The following is a 22599-nucleotide window of genomic DNA, read 5'->3' as shown; positions in this document are numbered from 1 at the left end:
AGGTACGGTCACAGCAAATCCTATTGTACCTACCCTGATGAGTTTGCCATCAAATCATTGGGGCACATCCATCGAAGGGTCTTCGTATTCATGTTTTGTTTCCTGGGGCTGATCGTGTTTCCGATGAAGAAATCAAGAATCCACACCAGGCTAGCTATGGTAACTAAAACCCTAATGGAAGGGATCGGTGGGCAGCCATTCAGCATGGTGCCCATGATCATTGCCGACATATATAGAGCAAAACACTTGAAGGCTGCAATTTATTACTTCAACTGTGGATCATGGAACATCTCCAAAAGGGTGAATACTATCACTTTCCATCATCCAAAGCGAATGAATTACGTCCCCGATATGTTCGATCAGCCTGAGGATGCCAAGGGATGGTTGGAGCTATTTGATAATCTGATTGAAGAACAGGTTCAATGGATGTTCGTATGGTTTCCTACCGAGGAGTTCATCGCTCGATCCAGAGATGAACCTTTCCTGATATTGATTGGTCAGAGGGGAACCTATACTTAAGTCCCTCTCTGAGTTATGAGACAAGCTGGTAGGAAGCAGGTTATACCCAGGGTCGACAAGATGAGTCATTTCCAGGCTGACTTCCAGAATGATGACATCCCTTACAAGTGCCAAGCTCAGCATATGTGGCACTGCAAGAACATAATGGGGGAGAGATACCATCGATCCAAACAGGTATCATGCTGGTTGCGCTCCTTTCTACTCAGGTTAGTTGGAAGACAATCACGATGATCTGGGCCAGCCAGAGTTTGCTCGAGGTCACAGGATCATAGATGAAAGGGCCGAGGCAGAGGTCAAATACAACCAACTGCGCAAAAGGATCCGGGAGTACGAAAGCGAACACTACGAGATACAAGAGTCCAACCAGAAGCTAATTGAGGAATTGAAGGACATGGCTGTTAGTGCCAACAAATGACTGGGATACTTGGAGCGAGGCATAGTGGAGATGGAAATAATATTTCTCAAGAGGGTCGAAGACTACTAAAATGCTAAAGGAAACGAAGGCGGACATCTAGACAGAGCCTGCCTATTGCTGGGACTTCGCGGGTTAGGGAAGCTTTTCGACGAAGCCAAGGATGCCAAATCTGGGGAAGGTCTTTCTAGGACCAAGTAGATAGGAGCTTTTTTTCGCTTTATAAAATGTAATAAGGCCAATGGCTATTAGTGATTTTCATTTCCTGTTTATTTAGTGTGAATTTGGTATTCGTCTACTTTTTATCAATAAAATGAGGCATTTAGCATCCTAAGTTCTCCAAATCAATTTGTCGCTAGGCCTACCTCAGGCAAAAAGAGGTCCCCAGACATGATTTACATTCCTGCATTATGTGTTTAAATATTGCAATACTTCCTATAATACTCACTAACTTGGTTACCCTTTGTTTTTATTTTTGTCTTTGTTTTTATTATTTCCCCTACCCAAAGGTTAGTCCGTGCACTCTGGCAACATCATCCTATTCCACGAGATCCAGGGGCCCTCCACCCACTCCTCCTCTTAGTACTATCAAAAACAAGAACAAAGGCAAGATCGAAGATTTGAAAACGTCAGAAAGGAGAATTTTGGCCATGGTACTCAGGTTTCTAAGGAGAGTGTATCCCAACTTGAACAAAAGATGTTGAAAGTCCAAGAAGAGCTCGATAAGGTTTGGAATCTGGTAAGCTTGTCATTTTCCCTCAGCACCCCGGATATCACTTTTTTCATCACTAAAAACCCTACACCACCTCAAAACATCCCAAAGCAACAGAATCATCGCGCTCCTCACCATCGCACTGTTCCACCAAAGACCCAATACAACACCTGCCATACCTCAAACAATACTCCCCTACTCATCCCAGAACACCAAAACTCCACAAATAACCACTTCCACACCCACCATAATGCCCCCATCTACGTGGAGACCATACCGCACTCCACCCAACCCATCTCGAGCACACCCGAGTCTGGTGATAAAGACTTGCTCATCAGGAACCTGGTTGAGGAACTTAAGAAATTGACCAGCCGGATTCAAGGCGTTGAAGGAAGCAAGGGAATTGAGGGGCTAAACTATGAAGATCATTGCATATAGCCCGATGTCGAATTGCCCAAGGATTACAAACCTCTGAAGTTCGAAATGTTTGGTGGTACAGGGGAACCAAGGGTCTATTTAAGAACGTATTGTGACAAGCTGGTTGGAGTAGGGAAAGACGAGAGAAGTCGCATGAAGCTTTTCATGAGGAGTTTGAAAGGAGATGTTTTGTCTAAGTACATCAGCCAATATCCAAAGAAGTGGTCAAGCTGAGTAAGGATGGCGTCCGACTTTATGGACAGGTTCACGTTTAACACAGAAATGCACCGGATGTGTTCTATATTCATAATCTAAAGAAGAAGCCTACAGAAACATTTCGCAAGTATGCTACTCGCTGGAGGTCCGAAGTTGCTAAGGTCAGACCTGCCTTAGTGGAGGAACAAATGAACAAATTCTTTGTTTGGGCCCAAGACCCGCAGTATTATGAGCGACTGATGATGATTAAGAGCCAAAAAATTTCCGATATTATCAAACTGGGTGAAAAGATTGAAAAGGTTATCAAAAACGGTATGGTTACAAACTTTGAGGCCTTACAAGCTACAAATAAGGCCTTATAGTCTAGTGGTGTGTCCAAGAAAAGGGACGTGGGGGCCGTAATGGTTGCACAGAAAACCAAGTCTCCCATCAAATACTAAACTTACCCAACACCTCCACTCACATATCAACCAACTTCGAACTACCAAGCACTATCACCATCCTATCAAGCTCCGTCACCCACTTAGCAATTGCCTCCACCTCCCACATATCAGCCTACTTCGCCTAGATATTCCTAACTTGCCCATGTCTACCAAACCTACAATGCACTACCATCCCACTATCAATCACCTCCTTCATGCAAAAACTTCCCTAGACCTCGACCAAATTTCGACTGTAGAGCTCTGAAACAATATGCAGCCATTGCTGAACCTATTAACCAGTTGTAGGAGTGACTCAAAGTTGCTGGCTATGGCACCCCCATCTTTGTTGCAACTCCTGAGAACCCTTCTTAGTGGGTTAACCCAAACAAATCCTGTGCATACCATTCTGACATGAAAGGGCACACAATTGATGAATGTCGTTCCTTGAAAGACAAGATCCAGACTTTAAGTGATAACAAGATTATTGTGGAAAAGGAACCCGCTCCAAATGTTCGCAACAACCCTCTGCCAGACTATAAGGGTGGAGGTATTCACATGATTGAAATAGAGGATTATTGGGATCCGAAGGGATCAATCGTGTTGATCGCAGGAGGGAATGACCCAAAGAAGCCAATAGTTACTCTTAATCCAATCATAGTCCAGATTCATCCATCCGGAGATGCTGAGGTAAATATCTTTGTGTCACTTGGGTTTGAAGCAACGTCATCCACAAAGACAGCAGCGACAATTGAGGTCGAATTTGTGTCTCCAACAAATGCACCCACATCATTTGAAGTTGCAGTTTTACCACCCAAGGCACATGCTCCATTCGGAGTAAGGACGGCCACACCAATCCCAGTGGCAATGTCGTCTATGAAACTATTCTATACAAAGGCTATACCATGGGACTATACATCCTAGGCAAGAAGGAAAGGCAAGGTTAGGTTTGAAGAGACTATTGCAGCACAGGGTATGACAAGAACTGGTAGAGTTTATACCCCAGAACATCTGGCTGAGTCAAGCAAGCAGGATTCTAATTTGTCACCCATCGTTGAGACAGGTCCAGACGATCTTTGGAGAAAGATACATGCCAAGGAATACTTAGTCATCGACCAGTTGAACAAAACACCAGCGCAAATCTCATTTATTGCTTTGCTACAAAATTTCGAGGCACACAAGAATGCTCTGTTGAAGGTGCTAAGCGAAGTATACATACCAAGCAATATCACTGGCGGAGAAATGGATAACATGGTAGGACAGGTGTTGTAAAGCCATAAGATCATATTTCATGAGGACGTGCTACCACCTGAAGGGTTAGGACGCAACAAAGCACTGTATATCACTGTGCAATGCGAGGACTATTTCATCAGGCCGTAAAGTTTGAATGGAACTACAAGGAGGTGATCATTCATAGCGACGGTAGCAGCCCGATATACAGCCGCCAGACCATTCCGTCAATCGAAGGAAGAAGAAATCTAGGTGGAGAGACTTACTACCATATTGAACGGGTGAATGCTGTTGACAAAGACAAATGGTGGGATAACAAAATCGAGAGCATTTTGAATGTGAGTGGGTACGAACCTGGCAAGGGACTCGGAAAGAACCTCCAAGGAATCGTTAAGCCCATAAAACTCAAGAAACATGGCACCACTTTCGGTCTGGGATATGAGTACACTTGGGAAGAATTCAACAACTGGTCGCCACCATGGCGCGGTCCTTACTGTCCGCTGGGGCAGCCAATACCACATTTGGAGTAAACTTTCTAGCAGGCTGACATTGTTTATGGGTCAGAAAAAGAAGAAGAAGAAGCACTTGCATCGGTAAAGAATTTGTTCCTAGAAGACAATGACATGGACTGTTGTGTTGTTCTCGAGGAGGAGGGAGAGGAAGGCCCTTCCATATAGGTTGTAAGCAGAGGGGCACAACTCAATAAATGGACCATCAGGACAACCAAAGCCCGACTAGGCTCGGGGTAGCAAGGATAAACAAGCATTGTTTTTATTTGCTAAATGATTTTCCTTCCGCATTTTAATTCCCGCAATAAGATCTTCAATGTTCAAAACAGTTATGAAATTTATCAAAGCCTTTCAACTTTTCTTATGAATCAACACTCATTATTATTTTTCTTTTTCATTACTTTACTTATACAGAATTATTATTACTTATCGTGAAGAACCAATGACTGTGACATGCAATGAGACAACTCAACAAGTAGACATAGATTCAGAGGAAGAAGACATACCAGAAGAGATTGTTAAAGAAGTTGAGAATTTTGAAAGCAGAACAAAACCCAACCTAGACGAGGCCGAGATTGTTAACCTGGGAGATGCAAAAAATGTCAAGGAAACACGAATCAACGTTCACTTATCGCCATCAGAAAAGAAGGAATATATAGAATTTCTAAGGGAATATGAGGACATATTCGCCTGGTCGTACGATGACATGATTTGTCTAAGTACATTTATTTGAGCTCACAAACTACCAACCGATCCAACATGTCCACCGGTAAAGCAAAAGCTCAGAAAGTTCAAGCCTGACATGAGTTTGAAAATCAAAGAAGAAGTCACCAAGCAGGTCATAGCTAAGGTTCTCAAGGTAGTAGAATACCCGACATGGTTAGCCAACATTGTGATAGTACCAAAAAAGGATAGGAAGGTCAGAGTCTGTGTCGACTACTGAGATCTCAACCGGTCCAGTCTGAAAAATGACTTTCCTTTGCCAAACATACATATCCTGATCGATAATTATGCCAAGCATGAGTTGCAATCATTTGTAGATTGTTTCGCTGGTTATCATCAGATCTAGATGGATGAAGAAGATGCTGAGAAAATGGCTTTTATTACACCGTGGGGAATGTATTGTTACAAGATGATGTCGTTGGGTTGAAGAATGTAGGAGCCACCTACATGAGGGCCATGACCACCATTTTCCATAATATGATACACAAGGAGATAGAGGTATATGTGGATGACGTTATCATCAAGTCTAAGAAAGCTACTGATCACATGGGAGATTTGAGGAAGTTCTTCAATAGATTGCGGAGGTACAACCTGAAATTGAATCCCGTAAAGTGCGCATTTGGGGTTCCTGTTGGAAAATTACTTGAGTTTATTGTGAGTCGCCGAGGAGTAGAACTGGATCCACCAAAAGTGAAAGATATTCAAGAATTGTCACCGCCAAGGAACAAGAAGGATGCGATGAGTTTCTTGGGAAGACTCAACTACATCAGCTGGTTCATAGCACAGTCTATAGTCATCTGTGAGCCGATCTTCAAGATGTTGAAGAAAAGCGCCACTAACAAATGGATTGATGACTGCCAAAAGGCCTTCAATAGAATCAAGGAATACCTGTCAACACCACTAGTCTTGGTCCCGCCTGAGCCAGGTAGACCTTTGTTACTCTACCTTGCAGTATTGGATAGAGCTTTTGGTTGCGTTCTAGGGCAGCATGATGAAACGGGGAGGAAGGAGCAGGCCATTTATTACCTCAGTAAGAAGTTCACCCCGTACGAGGCTCAGTATTCTCTATTAGAGCGCACTTGTTGTGACTTGACTTGGGTGGCCCAGAAGTTGAGACATTACTTCTGTGCCTACACTACATATCTCATACCAAGGATGGATCCTTTGAAGTACATCTTTCAGAAGCCCATGCCCGCTGGCAAGCTAGCCAACTGGCAGATCCTGTTGAGTGAGTTCGACATTATCTACGTGCCTCAGAAAGCAATCAAGGGATATGCACTAGCAGATCACCTTGCTGAAAATCCCGTGGATGGAGAATATTAACCCTTGAAAACGTATTTTCCTAACGAAGAGGTATCATTGATAGGAGAAAACATTGCAGAATCCTATGACGGTTGGAGAATGTTTTTTGATGGAGCAGTAAATTTCAAAAGAGTCAGCATAGGATCAGTCCTAGTATTAGAAACCAGTCAGCATTATCTAGTGTCTGCCAAACATAGTTTCCCGTGCACCAATAATATGGATGAATATGAAGCTTGCATCTTAGGGCTCAGAATGGCCATTGACGTTAACATTCAAGTGTTGCTAGTGATTGGAGACTCGGACCTACTCATATATCTGGTCCGAGAAGAATGGGCGACCAAGAACTCCAAGATACTCCCGTATCTGCATCATGTATAGGAATTGAGAAAGAGGTTCACAAAGACGGAGTTCCAACATGTTCCCAGAGTCCAAAATGAGTTCGCCGATGCATTGGCTACCCTGCCATCTATGATACAACATCCGGACAAGAATTTCATTGATCCTATTCCAGTAGAGATCCACGATCATCCAGCTTATTGTGCCCTTGTTGAAGAAGAAGCAGATGGAAAGCCTTGGTTTCATGATATCAAGGAATATTTGGCAAAAGGCGAGTACCCAGAACTTGCAAATCATACTCAGAAACGCACACTCCTGAGGTCGTCCAACAATTTCTTTTACAACGGAGGAATCTTGTATATGAGGACTCCTGATTTGGGATTATTAAGGTGTGTCAATGCAAAGGAAGCATCCAGGCTACTAGAGTAAATTCATGCTGGGACCTGCGGTCCACATATGAACGGTTTTGTCTTAGCAAAGAAGATGCTTCGGGCTGGTTACTTTTGGATGACTATGGAAACGGACTGCATCCAAAATGTCCGGAAATGCCACCGCTATCAGATACATGCAGACATGATAAAGGTACCTCCGAATGAGCTTAATGCAACAAGCTTGCCATGACCGTTCGCCGCCTGGGGAATGGATATTATTGGACCAATCGAGCATGCTGCTTCCAACAGGCACATGTTTATCCTAGTATCAATCGACTATTTCACCAAATGGGTCGAAGCAGTATCTTACAGAGCACTAATTAAGAAAGTCATGGTAGACTTTGTCTGCGACCGCATTGTTTGTCAATTTGGAATTCTAGAGTCAATCATCACTGATAATGGATCCAACCTCAATAGTGACTTGATGAAAGCTATGTGTGAAACCATCAAGATCAAACACAAGAATTCCACAACCTATAGGCCGCTGATGAATGGAGCTATAGAGGCTGCCAACAAGAATATCAAGAAAATATTGAGGAAAATGATAGAGAAGCATAAATAGTGGCACGAAAAGTTATCATTTCCTCTATTGGGGTATTTCACCATAGTCCGCACATCAACGGGGCAACCCCCTATATGCTGGTTTATGGTACAGAGGCAGTCAATCCCGTCGAGGTAGAGATTCCTTCCCTAAGGATCATACAAGAAGTTGAGCTCAACGACGCAGAGTGGGTAAAAAGCCATTTTGAGGAACTAGCCCTTATAAATGGAAAGAGAATGAATGCAGTATGCCATTGTCAACTCTATCAGAACAGAATGTCCAAAGCCTTCAATAAAAGAGTCAAGCCGAGACAATTCACACCGGGGCTGCTGATGTTAAAGAAAACTTTTTCGCATCAAGATGAAGCCAAGGGGAAATTCTCTCCCAACTAGCAAGGTCCATATATAGTCCATCGGGTTCTGACAGGATGAGCCCTCATACTTGCAGAAATGGATGGAGAAGTTTGGCCAAAGCCAATCAATTCAGATGCAGTCAAGCGTTACTATGTGTAATCTTTACGCTGTCCTTATATGATGTAATTAAACTACACCTGACCTGATTCCCATTTAAGAGGGGATACATAAGCAGCCCTATGGGTTCAGTCATAATTCAATAAATTTTTCATTCCCCTCGTAATTGGAAATTGGGCAGAATTTTGAGGAGGGCCCTCAAAATTCCGAAGTAATTTCAGCCGATCGTCGCAAGCAATAGTCAAAAGCATCAACCCATTAAACTGGGGCAGAATTTTGAGGAGGACCCTCAAAATTCCGTAACAAGAAAGGTTGCAATGTCCTGAACCATGTTGCAGTCATCGATTCATCTAAAAGCTATTCTTAATTATATACTTATATCATATTTTTGCTAAATCATGCATGTTTATTACGGAAATTGCCTCGTTTAGCAATGCTACCCCAAGGATACATACTGTATCACTAGATCAAACGTGAGCTGGTCAAGTAGAGCTAGTGGTGATACGAACTAACCTCCCCCTTTACAAAACTCACGACTTTTGTTTGGGCGCAGGCACTTGGATTGCAAAATCATCCAACATACTATACACTCACGAGACAAATATTGTTCAGGAATACAACTCTCAAAACCGTTGCACTTACCAACATTTATTATCCACCCACACCAGTGACATTTCATGTGTCACAATTTCCCCAGCAGTCACAATATCGCAATCTGCTATCAGCTAAGAAAACTCTATTACCATTTGTCACTTTATTTCATTGCATAAGGCTACCATTCTGCCTTCTGAGACTAAACACTGTCTCCATCTTCATTCTGCATTACATAAGGCTACCATTCTACCTTCCGAGACTAAACACTGTCTCCATCTGCGTTCTACATTGCACAAGGTTACCATTCTGCCTTTCGAGACTAAACGTTGTCTCCATCTGCATTTATGCATTACATAAGGCTACCATTCTGCCTTCCGAGGCTAAACATTGTCTCCATCTGCATTTCTGCATTGCATAAGGCTACCATTCTTGCTTTCAAGGTTAAGCTTTACCTCCATCTGCATCTGCATGGCTGAAAGATCGCCACAAACTACATCTCATAGGCTGAAAGATCGCCACAAACCGCATCTCATGGGCTGAAAGATCGTTACAAACTGCATCTCATGGGATGAAAGATCGCCACAAACCGCATCTCGTGGGTTGAAAGATCGCCAAATTATCCAACTGCGTCATCGTTCGAAGGCACCATCTTCATAGCCCGAGAACACCATGCCATGACCTGAGGATCCCTTTTAATCTTTTGCATATCATTATTCAAAGGCATCATGGTTCGGAGGCACTATTCTCATAGCCCGAGAGCATCATTTCATGGCCTGCGAATCCTTTATTGCACACTCCATGGCCCAGGACATCATGGTCTAAGGACGTTATCCTAACCCTCCAAAGACAACCTTCATGATCCAACGAGAATTTGTATCATGTTTAAATTTACGCGCGATACACGCTTGTATTGTTTCTAATTGCAGGTACACTAGCGAGCAACGACCATCTCGGCAGGAGCGATCTCGCTCCAGTTCCCGCAGCCATATCAAACCTAAACATTCCCACAAATCTACTACACACTCAACCCTAAATATTGCATCCATTCTCGAAAAGTCTCTGTCGGCATCCTCCGCCGACGGATCCTGAACTATATATGGCCTGATTCCTGTAAAACCAGTGATATGTAGGTAGCTCAGAAGCCAGGGCGTGGCCTAAACCTCTTCAAACTGTTCTGCTCGGTCAAAATTGGTCATCATATCTTTACCCGACAACTCTTTCATCCTTCCCGGGTAAAGAGGGGCAGCTGTTGATACCCAATTTTTTCCTATATATTTTCGGTATGCAAAATACTTTCAAAATAGCATATGTATGCATATATAAGTATGTCCAGATGTTTTATTATTTTTCCTTAATTTTTAAAGATTTTTAAACCAATTTATTCCCCTATTTTATTCATAAAAAAAACCAATAATAATTCCCAAAATTATTATTTTTGGTGATTCATTTATTGGATTCTCATATTTATACTAAAATATAGATAATATAATTTTTTCATATTTTTACAAATTCATTTAGTATTTTCAAAGCTAAATTGCATATGATTGCAATATTAGCCCCTTTTAAGATTTAATTGCGTTTATATTTATAAAAATTAAGTCTAATATTGTAAAACTGATAATTATGTGTTACAAATCATTTTAGTGCTTTTAATTTATTTCCGGGAATTAATTTACTATTTTTTATAAAATAAATGGGGAAACTGGCTATTTAAAATCTAGCCAAATTTCATTTCAATTGTAGCCTAATTCTACCCCAATTTAAACCCAATTACCCAGGCCCAATTCCTACTCATACCTGACCCCCAACCCAATTAAACTGACCCATACCCGGATCCCCACCTAACCTTTTAAATCTCAGCCGTTTGATCATTTAGATCAACGGCTACCTGCTGTCGTTACCTTAATTATCCCAAAGGACCCCCAAAACCCTATCATTTGATACCATCCGCCGCCCTTGATCTCCTCTTCTTCTAAAGTTCTCTCTGAAACCCTCATGAACCCTAGCCGCCTCCCTCTCACCCCACCTTGATATCTACCTAATCCATGGCCCTTCGTGGTTATTTGAGACTTGTACCAGCCTTCCATGGCTCCTATGTGTTTGTTCTTAGGGTTTCAAGGCCAGACCTTGAAGGAGCTTGGTCTAGTCCTTGTCCGATTTCTGTTCTTGGCTCTTCTCCGATCATCCTTGACCTTTCTCCAGCCAGTCATGGCCGCTCAAGTCAGATCCTTGACTCTCCTAGTTAGATCGGTAACTTTCAGGGACTTTCTTACCTTTTTGGGTTTTTTGAAACCCTAATCTCTAAGATCTTTCGATTTCTTTCAGATCTACTTTAGATCTATGCTTGCTTTGAACTTTTAAGCATTTTCTCTAAGTTTCTTTAACTTTGCTTTCAAAACGTTTCTGAATAGGGTTTTTCTCTTAAGTTATTTCAAAATATCTTCTCTGACTTTAACATGATTCCAATTTTGCTCATGTTGTTCTTTTATCTGATTAAGCATGTTGAAAACCCTATTTTATTTTGGTTGTTTGTTAGATGAGTGCTTGTTTGGTTACGTTTTATTGGTTTATTTGTTTATCATCTTTTAAGCTCGACTATTGTTGAAGGATCTATGACTTTGGGTCTGAAACTGTTCGTTTGAATACCTGACTCGATTTAAAGTTCTTTGTTTCAGAACCCCTTTTTCTTTATATGATTCCTCTGATTCTAGATTTTTATGATCTTTAAAACTCGACTATCTTTAAACCCTAACTTTTCAAAAGGTTTTTCTCATCTGCAATTGTGAGACCTTCACATGTTTCTGATATTTTATTTTCTCCACTATCGATTCAATGTGACTTGACCTACTTGACTACTATGCTTCGAATGTCTGTTTTACTACTAAACCATATGCTTATTTCTGTATGTTGTTTCTTTTGCCAATGGGTTTGGCCTCGCATGTCTGGTTTGTTCACTTTATTTATATGTTAAGGTTCCTTCTTTGATTGACATTCAATCTTGTGACTGAGTTCAAAACGTTTTTTTGTGAGCTCTAATTGCACTCGCTTGTTTAAGTTTGTTGATTCCTTTCCTTATTTTGCCTTACTGAATCTTTTTCCAGAAAAGTTTATTTCTGCACTAAGACTTGGTTACTTACTCAGTGGTTTTACTTCTCCTTTTATGACAACAATTAGCCTACTTACAACCGATTATCTTTCCTTATTTTAAACGTATCACTACCGTTAAACAAGGATTCCCTAATTAAAGGGGAATCACTTGGTTAATTGATTCTGACTGTTGATTGTTTCCATATTTTTATTAAAACTTTACTTATTACCTTATTTCTCACATGTTTTCAAAACTATAAATACCCTGCACCCCTCTTCTTTCAAAGAGGGGAACCACTTGAGTTCAGAACACACACTTCACTCAAACTCTCTCTCTTTTTCTCTATTGCTGCTTGTGTTGCTACCTTATATAGACGGCTGAAAGCCAAGGCTAGGCTGTGGGAAACTTGCTTACTTTTTGTTTCTGCATTTGCTTCTTTACTGGTATATTTTAATTAATTTTCCAGTATCAACAATAACATGTTTTCTTTGCTACTTCCTTCACTTTTGCCTATTTTTGTTTGTGTTTTAATCAAGTTGCATTATTAAGCATGATGTAATTTGCCCCTTCCTTTTTCTGAATTCATGTTTCCCTTATGTATTAACTCTATGAACCCCAAACCCCATATCCCCTATGTGCTTGTATTCCTTGGTTGGTTTAAGGGCATGTCAGCATTAGACATTGTTGTGCATGACCCAAACCTGATCCTCCCTGATCATATACTTCATATCCTCTTTATGTTTGTGTCTTCTGGCTAGTTTATGGGCATGCCAGCATCACTTATTGTTATGCATGTCCAGATTTTTGACCCCTCCTAGGGTCATATACCACCTGCAATGTATTCCCAAACCCCTGCCCCCTTTGTGCAATTACTGATGCTATATAATTTTAGTTATACTACTACTATTTTCCAAACTACCCTTACCCTCTTACTATTCTCAACCCAGTTCTTAAACAACTCTCTGCTCCTGCATTTCCACTATACTCCTAGACTTAGGTTCTGCCCCTCTTATGTGAGCCTTGCCTTGGGACCCATGAGCTCCCTCTAAACTTGGACACATGAGGGATGGCCCTTCCACACTGCACTCATCTCTATCTGGTTATGCAACTTGGGTGTGAGCAGTGCCCGAGGTCCCCTTAAGACCCTTAGGGAACTTTGACACACTCAAGTATGAGAAAGGCTTTGAAACAATGGCATTTGAGGTGGTTTATTCCATAACTCATAGAGGAATTCAAAAATCAGGCTTCCTCTGGTTGTAACTTTTTCTTTTATACTTCCTTGATGTAATTCATTATTCAGTTTGTAATAATTTGTAATAGACATTGGGGCCGGATAGTGAAAAGGGCTGGATAATTATGCATGCTTAAGGGCAGAAATCATGCCTATAAGATATGTTACTTTAAATTTTGCATATTTAACTCTGCATTTCGAAATCATGCCTATAAGATCTGTTGTTTTAAATTATGCATGTTTAACTCTGCATTTAGATACCATGTCTATGGGAATTCTTCCTGCTTCATTACACGTTCAGCTAGGTATCATGTCTATAGGAATTAGATCAGTAATAATAGATATCATGCCTACAGGATCCGAAATCAGTCTAGTCTAAAATCAGTCCAATCCATACTGTTCTTAACTAGTTTTTAAACAACTCTCTCGTTTCCTACAAATATAGTTTAGGGAGCATGCCTGTAGGATCTCAAATCGTTTCTTTTAAAATTGAACTGCTTTGCCATATTCTAAACCAACTAGATATCATAGGACCTCACCACTTAGGCAAGCCTTAGGTGATAATAACAATAAAAATTGAATCCGCCTTTTGTTAAATAGCGATTGCTACAACCAGCAGGCAGGCTTGATTCGGACTTCTTATCTGAGTTATGTAATAAACTGGTCTGACTCAACGATTGAAACTTTCCTTACCTTAGTATGTTAAATTCAGACCTTAGATGTATGTTTAAGTCATGCCATTTATGTGCTTTAGAGGTATAGATGAGCCTTTTATTTGTTACATGTTTCCCCTAATGTGCAGCCCCTCTATGTTTTGTATGTAGCCTTAGCTTTTTCACCTTTAAAACCTAAAATCAGCCTAATATCCCTCCCCTTTAGGAATAGTAGTCCTAAACTCCTCTGGGACTGATAGGAAGGGATGGGTAGTAGCATGCAATAGAGGTCGAGACCATTTCGTGCTTTAATACCTTAATGGGGTGGGAAGGGTAGATATGGATATGATGACCGGTGCGCTAATACCACATGTATCCCCTCTTTTGAGGAGTGTCATACCGGTTATCGCATTAATATGATCCATATTAAATATAAACTCAGGACCCCCTTGCCCTTTATTTGCAAACTTCTTTTCAAAACTCGTCTTTTAATTGTTCTCTTATGTATTTAAATTTAAATCCCCTACTATTTGAGCCTATACTTGTCTATTCGCTAAATTGCACAAATTTACAAAACTGTCTGGCCGGGAACCACACTAGTAGATCTTGAGGGGTGCCTAACACCTTCCTCTTAGGATAATTTCAAGCTCTTACCCTATCTCTAGTTATCAAATAAACTTAGAAGTAAACCCTTATAGGTATCCTAATGCGCCTTAAATCATTAGGTGGTGACGCTACAAATGCAAAACCCAGTTCCCAAAAGGAACGAGTTGTCCTACACCTGAAATGTCATAAACCCAATCTCCCGATTGCGTAAGAGGGAAAAAGGGGGCACGACAGATGCAAGCTAAATATAAGCTACTACCTAGGGCACATACTTTGTCTGGCTTCGACAATTCAAGAATTGTGACCAAAGGGGAGGTAATATTTACAACATTCGTTGAAGGGGTGGTCAAAGATACAAAATTTCAAGTGGTAGAGATGGAAATGGCTTACCATATGATTCTTGGGAGACCGTGGATCCATGAGATGGATGTTTTTCCATCTATCTTACATCAAGTTATTAAATTCCCATCACTATGGGCAATACATCAAATCCGTGGGGATCAATAGACTTCCAAGAGCATCAATTCTGTAGCAGATTCAAGTATGAAAAATGAAGAAAAGTAACAATTACAGAATCCAGTTGAGGATATCACGGCACAAGCATCTACTAAACAAGGACGGACAGTTGTAGACTCAAGGCCCGATTCCATTCAAGAACCAGAAGAAAATGAAAATATCAAAACAACAATTGAAGAACTGGAGGCTGTAGAGTTATTTGCACAATGGCCTAAAAGGAAAGTCCACATTGGGGCCAACTTAAGCCACGACACGAAAGGTAAGTTGAATGAATTTTAAAAACTAACGTGTATTGTTTCGCCTGGTCCCATTCTGATATGACAGGAATACCCCTAGAAGTAATGACTCACAAGTTAAATGAAGATCAATCGTATCCGCCATTCAAGCAAAAGAAGAGAAAGTAGGGGACTTTCAAAAATCAGGTGATTCAAGATGAGATTCAAAAACTATTAAAAATTGGGTCTATCTGCGAGGTAAAGTATCCTAATTGGTTAGCCAATATTGTGGTAGTACCGAAAAAGAATGGCAAATGGCAAGTTTGTGTAGATTACACCGACCTTAATAAAGCATGTCCTAAAGATTCTTTTTCATTACCACATATAGATCAACTGATTGATGCTACTGCAAGACATGAATTGTTAAGCTTTTTAGATGAGTATTCAGGGTACAATCAGATCAAAATGGATCCCTTAGATGAAGAAAAAACTTCATTTATAATAGACAGGGGGACTTACTGTTATAAAGTAATGCCCTTTGGTCTCAAAACGTTGGTGCCACATATCAATGATTGGTGACCAAAATGTTCCAAGAACATTTAGGTAAAACTATGGAAGTGTACATAGATGATATGCTTGTCAAATCTCAACGATCAGGAGATCATATATCGCATTTGACTGATATATTTTAGATCTTATGAAAATTCAATATGAAGCTAAATCCCGAGAAATGTGCATTCGGTATTTCATCAGGTAAGTTTTTGGGTTTTCTTGTTTCTAATCGTGGTATTGAAGTAAATCACGTACAGATTAAAGCCATTGAAGAAATTCCTGACATGCTTACAAATAAGAAAGAGGTGTAGAGACTAATAGGAAAAATTGTAGCCTTGGAAAGATTTATTTCCAAGTCATCGAAAAAATATTATAAATTATTTTCGGCTCTTAAAAAACAAGACCAGTTCGAATGGTCAGGAGAGTGTCAACAAGCGCTCAAAAACCTGAAGGCATAGCTGTCAAACCCACCATTGCTTGCAAAACTGAAGGTCAGAGAAAGGTTACTTATTTATTTAGCTATTTCAGAAGTAGCGGTGAGTGTTGTTTTAGTTCGTAAAGACCAAGGTAAACAGTTTCCAATTTATTATGTTAGCAAATCATTATTAGATGCAGAGACGCGGTATCCCCAATTAGAAAAGCTTGCATTTGCATTGATTATGGCATCTAGAAAACTAAGGCCTTATTTTCAATGCCACTCTATTTCCGTAGTAACTACTTATCCATTGCATAATATATTATATAAACATGATTTATCAGGTAGGTTAGCCAAGTGGGCCATAGAATTGAGTGAATACGACTTCGCATATCAACCTAGAACCGCTATAAAATCTCAGGTATTAGTAGGTTTTTTGGCTGATTTTAACCATGGGATACAATTAGAAGCTGAAAAGGAACTACAGGTGTTTAATGGGTCTAATCCAGGATTTTGGACCTTATTTACTGATAGCTCATCTAATGTGAATGGGGTCAGGTTTAGGAATTGTTTTTGTACCACCTACGGGTGAAACCGTTCGAGAAGCCATAAAATGTCATCATATAACTAACAATGAGACAGAGTATAAAGCTGTGATTGTAGGTTTAGAACTGGAACGTGAACTTGGTATTAATCAGATTGTAATCAAAAGTGATTCGTAGCTCGTAGTTAATCAAATGTTAGGGACTTATACAGCTAGAGAAGCACGAATGCAGCAGTACTTAGAGAAGGTACGAGATCTGATTAGGCAATTCCAAACCTGGAAAGTTACGCAGATACCAAGAGATGAAAATGTCGAGGCAGACACCCTAGCTAATCTCGCATCCGCAGCGGACGTGATGAGCAATGAAAATGCTTCTGTAATCCATTTGTTTCATTCAGTTCTCGATCCTCACAAAAATGAGGTAAATTTCAATAACTTAACCTAGGATTGGAGGAACGAGATTGTCACTTTTTTGCAGTATGGAACCATCCCTGAAGACAAGAAAAAGGCTCTCGCGCTTCGTAAAAAGGTTTCTCGGTACTGTTTAAAGCAAGGCAATCTTTATCGAAAAATGTTCGGTGGTCCCTTAGCAAGATGCCTCGGGCCTTCTCAAATGGAATATGTAATGAGAGAGATACACGAAGGGCATTGTGGAAATCACGCAGGAGGAAGATCACTGGTAAGAACCATGATTAGAGCAGGCTATTATTGGCCTAAAATGGAAGAAGAAGCAGAACATTTCGTGGCTAAATGTGATAAGTGCCAAAGATATGGTAATAACATTCATAGACCTGTGGAGTTGCTATATCCGGTCATTACACAGTGGCCTTTTATGAAATGGGGGATGGACATCATGGGTCCACTACCACAAGCAAAAGGCAAGGTAAAATTCTTACTTGTACTCACTGACTACTTTACTAAATGGGTAGAAGCAGAAGCACTTAAATAGGTATGAGAAAAAGAAGTCAGAGATTTCATTTGGCGAAATATTATATGTCGATTCGGTGTACCAAAGGAAATCGTGTGTAATAATGGCCCGCAATTTATAGGGACACAAATCACAGAATTTTTGCAAAGTTGGCAGATTAAAAGGATTACCTTAACACCTTATCATCCGGTGGGTAATGGACAAACTAAATCGACAAATAATGTCATTATCAATAATTTGAAGAAACGATTGGAAGAATCCAAAGGTAATTGGCCATAATTGTTACCTGGTGTTTTATGGGCATACCACACCATAGCAAAAACAAGTATGGGTGAAACACCATTCTCATTGGTGTATGGAGCTGAAGCCTTAATTCCAGTTGAGATAGGGGAGCCAAGCACGAGGTACACACAAGCGTCAGAGGAATCCAATGAAGAAGAAATGCGCATAAACCTTGATTTACATGAAGGAAAAAGGAAAGTTGCATTAATAAGAATGGAAGCACAAAAACAAGTCATGGAACGATATTACAATCGGAAAGCTCGTCTAAGATACCTCAAGTTTGGGGACTTCGTACTCAAGAAATTTTTTCAATCCACGAAGGCGGCTAATGCGGGAAAATTAAGTCCAACATGGGAAGGACCTTACAAGATTCATGGTATCACGGTGAAAGGAGCATACGAGCTGGAAACAATGGATGGAAAGATATTACCTTCACATTGGAATGCCGTTCACCTGAAGAGATACTATTTCTAAGAAGTACCCACGGTCAGGTATCCTCATTTTAAAATTTTATTTTTGAATTGTTAAAATTTTAACCTGCAAGGCATTTGGAATAAATTAAATCCGCGGTCTAGGGTTACAACTATTCTGATAGAAATTAAGATGGGTTAAGCAGTCTACATCTATAATCATACCTCCGAGTCCCGTATGTTTTATTCCTCTTCAGGAAAAGGACCAAATAAAACGAGTTATCAAATGCTCAAGACTTCATACTTCAAAGCTCAAACACTTGGGGGACTATATAATATAAATCAACATATGTATAAAGAAGGCAAAGAAGATTGGGAAATAATCAAAGTTCAAGCCTGAAAAGTTTACTCATTGAATGAGTCAAGTGCGAAGCGAAGTTACTAGCCAAAGCCAAAGAAAAACCTTATCATAGTTAGGTTAAAGGCAATGTACTGAAACGGGTTATAAATAAAAACCTTGTATTTTATTTTCTTTTTTTTTGAAATCTATTGTAAGAAAAAAAAGTTAAGAAAAAGCTATAGAAGTTATTTAAACACATGTAAGGTGTTATTTAAAACATGACAAAGTTCAAATAAAAACTTGTCAAAGTTATTTCAAGAAACATGTGTATTCAAGAAATATTTACACCATTATGAAGTTGAGACGTCTTCTTCATTAAGTGTCGAATATAAAAGGGCCCTCTTTTATAAAATTTATGATTGGTTTAAGCATTCATGAAGTTAAAAAATTATTTTGCAAAATAAAAGTGCAAATTATTGAATAAGTCCTTAAATATAAAGGCAAGAATGATCAAAACAGAAGTTCAAAAATAACTACGAAAACTTATTAATATTAAAATGTTTAGACCAAGTATGAACTTAGTCATAAATTAAGAGTTATTTATACAAAACGCCCCGAAAAAGGTCTAGGGACTTGATGTTTTCAACATACCCTCAAATGGGACCAAGTGTTATAACCACATTCCACCAAAGAAAGAAAAAAGAGGAGTCACATATCATAAACTTGTCACTGAGGAGTTGAAGAAGGAACCAAAGCAGGGTCATCAGCATCAGTAGGCTCAACTTGACTTGAAGGAATTGGAACACTCACAGTACCCAGATCATCTTCAAGATTTCCAGAAGTTTCGGCCATAGGAGAGGGAAAGTCTTGGCTCTGTTGAGTCTTTTTAATGGTTTCTCTTATTTTAGATAACTTATATTCCAAATTAAAATTCTCTTGGCTAACTTCTACAATGGTATCATGGAGAGTATTTAAAAATGCTCAACTCACTTCAATTGCGGTTTTATCCTCAATAATTTCGTAATCTTTCTCCTATTAAGCAATTTCACTTTTGAGCTTCTCATTCTCAGCCAAGGTAGAATCATAAGAAGTTTTAAGAGAAGCATGTGAACTTTCTATGGAGCGAACCTTATCAGAAGATTCCAGGAGGTCTTCTTGAGTCTGAGTCATAGTTTGCAATGAGGTTGATCTAAAAAAGGAAAAAGTAAGAACCTTAATAAAATAAAAAGGAGTAGCAAATCATTAAAAAGGAATACCTTTAAAGATGATTGTATTATGTCGTTTATCCAAGTTAAAGAGTTGTGGCTCTCAAGCTTGGCTCTCTCGATTGGACCAATTAGGGGTTTCAACCACATGTCAGCCCCACCTGATTTTCTCAAAAGATTACCATCGGTAGGGACCTCGATGATAACCTGTTTCATAGCTCCTCTTCCACTTGAGGAACCAACTTCAGTGTGTTGCACAGTTGTGGGAGGAACTGTGGAAGGAGTCAAAATAGCCTGGGGTGGAGTAGCAACGGTAACAGTCACGGCAGGTAGAGAAGATGTCATAGAGACAGACATGGGAAAAGAAGCAAGGGGCACTTCATCAGAAACTGGACCCAAATTTTCATTATCGAACCTACGAGCAAAAAGTTGATCAACGGAATCATGAGCAGCCGCGGGAGAATCATCATCAGAAATCACCAACGAGGCTTCAATAGGCTTGATGGAAGGAATAGAATGAGGGGGAGAAGCTTCATCATCTGAAATAATGTGTCTTCTAGCCCGTCGCCTTTTTACCAGAGAACCCCCATCTTGTTCTTCCTCCTCTTCAGAGTCTTGATCAACAGTAGTTTTCTTTTTCAATGAAGAACCCAAAATTATCTCTTGGGCTCTTTCCAAAGAAATTTTGGAAGCTACAACGGCCTCAGCACTTATGCCTCGAATAGGACCTGACAATAAGAAGGGTCAAGGTAATATTCAAAAGAAAGAAGTAAATAGAAATGCAAAAGATATAAGGGAAAGAAGCACTTACCGTGAGTTTTCACTTTCCAACCAAACCGATGAGAAAGGTTTTTCCAGGACCTACCGTCCATCAGAGCAACATTTAATAGATTTCCTATCCAACCACGGAAGTTGGTAATTTTATCAACATCTCCCATGGTTGCTGAAAAAGAAAAGGAAATTAAAATGATGACCATTAAAATTGAGAAAAAGGTACGAGAAAGTTATTATAAAGAAAACTTACATGCAAAATTCCACTTCTCAGGGAAGGGAACATTCTCTTTACCCACTAATCCAATAGTGTGGGCAGCAACGAACCTGGCATACTAGTCGCGGTCTTTATCGTCTTTTGGACTAACTAGAACTCTTTTGCTTCTTGCCACTAAAGTAAAGATTCCTTGGCGAAAGAGTTTGGGAGAATAGAGATGGATTAAATGAAAAAATGTAAAAGGTATACCATCCATGTTGGACAAATGCCTCAAGAAAGCAACAACCCTCCACACGATGGGGCCAATTTGTCCCAAGAAAACATTGAAAAAGCGACAAAATTCAAGTATAACAGGGTCAATAGCAGGTTTGAAACCCAACGTGAAAGGGTATGTATAAATAAAAGAAAACAAGTTAAGTAAGAAGTGATTATAATGGAGAATTCATGACTCCAATGGCAATCTCTACGAACTACAGAAACCGGACCTTCAGTAATCTGAGTCGGGTAGATGTCAGCATGATCTAAAGAAGACAATTGGTTTCTGATGGATTCTCTATCTTTGTAGAAAGATAATTCCGCAGGAACAATTTCATCCACTAAAGGTTCACGAAGAGGTTCAGTGGGGTTTTTTAGTTCTAGATGAAGATATTTGAGAAAGTGAACCCCTAGTTCTAGAAGGTGGAGTAGAACTCGATGAAGGAATATAGGGGTCTCTTGATGAAGAAGACCCTAAGCTATGAAGCCTTCCCCCTATTCTACTTCTAATAGGAGAAAGAAGAAGGTTGTCAACAATGGGGACTCTCCGAGGGTTAGGGTATGAAGAAGACATAGTAGTACGAGGCAAAAGAAAATTAAAATTGAATACTCTAAACTTTTGTGAAAAATACAAAGGTAAAAAGTTATATTTATAGTCAGAAGCAACCGTCAAAGGAAAAGGCGCAATGATGGAAATGTCATAATGAGAACTGTTGTTTCGTAATTGGTGAAGTCATAAAAAAGCCTTAAAAGATGCTGAAAGGTTGCAGAACCAACCAGGAGATGCCACGTGTCAAGGACATTAAATGGAAGTGACAGATGAAGCATCAGTTCCAGGGGAGAATTAATGGCGGCAAATATTCCCGCTTTAATGAGATCTACTTCCCAAATATTCTATTGATGAATAAATGGCAAGTGGGGGGACTAACTGTACTGGGAAAAATTAAGTTTATATGTGGAATTTATTATATGATGACACGCTATGACACGTGGACCAGTCAAAGGAGGATAGGTGACGAAGAATAATCAAAGAAGCATGAGCTTCAATAGGCAGGGGTAGATATTCAGGAAAAAGCAAGAGAGATAGACGCTCGAACCTCTTTATGATGGAAGGGAATAAATCTGATAGTAAATAAGGTATAGATACGTACTACTGGGCATTAAATACGGAAAATGTTAAGGAATCTGTATTAAATCAAATATGATTACTGATTGTAACGTTACAATAAATGCCATTAATTATAAATAAGGGCACTGTTATGGTAAAAACAAAAGGTATTCCCTAGAAATAGCTATAAAAGGAGAAGATTGATCATTTTTAAGGACACGAAATACTATAGGAATAAATTGATTTACTTGCATTCAGCTATTATTTCTCAAATATTCTTATTTCTATTTGATTATCAGTAACCCAAGTTCTTCTAACATAAGCTTTGACCAAAATTCCTATTTTTGGTTAAATAGGCGTATGCCCGAAAATGAATTTCGAGGTCCCAATCCTTAGAAATCAATTTTTTGAAAGAAATTATTTTACTAAATT

General features: G+C 39.6%; 1 protein-coding gene across 1 annotated transcript; it reads left to right on the top strand.

The window, feature by feature from the left end:
• Positions 1-5613: 5613 nt before the first annotated feature.
• Positions 5614-16003, top strand: LOC138891332 (uncharacterized). Its single transcript, XM_070174744.1, has 5 exons — positions 5614-6187; positions 6524-6744; positions 6949-7184; positions 12293-12362; positions 15857-16003. The coding sequence occupies exons 1-5, from the start codon at positions 5614-5616 to the stop codon at positions 16001-16003; spliced, it is 1248 nt and encodes a 415-aa protein (XP_070030845.1).
• The last annotated feature ends 6596 nt before the right edge of the window (positions 16004-22599 follow it).

Source organism: Nicotiana sylvestris, chromosome 1 (genome assembly GCF_000393655.2).
Source record: "Nicotiana sylvestris chromosome 1, ASM39365v2, whole genome shotgun sequence".
In the NCBI taxonomy this organism is placed as follows: Eukaryota; Viridiplantae; Streptophyta; class Magnoliopsida; order Solanales; family Solanaceae; genus Nicotiana; species Nicotiana sylvestris.
Note: the sequence above shows the minus strand (reverse complement) of the source record. Positions and strands in the feature narration are given on the sequence as shown.

Coding starts and splice junctions, on each gene's coding strand:
- LOC138891332 (XM_070174744.1), top strand. CDS start 5,614: ATGACCACCATTTTCCATAATATGATACACAAGGAGATAGAGGTATAT. Junction 7,185..12,292: donor CCTGATTTGGGATTATTAAG/GTGTGTCAATGC, acceptor TACCTTATATAG/ACGGCTGAAAGCCAAGGCTA. Junction 12,363..15,856: donor CTGCATTTGCTTCTTTACTG/GTATATTTTAAT, acceptor TTCAATATGAAG/CTAAATCCCGAGAAATGTGC.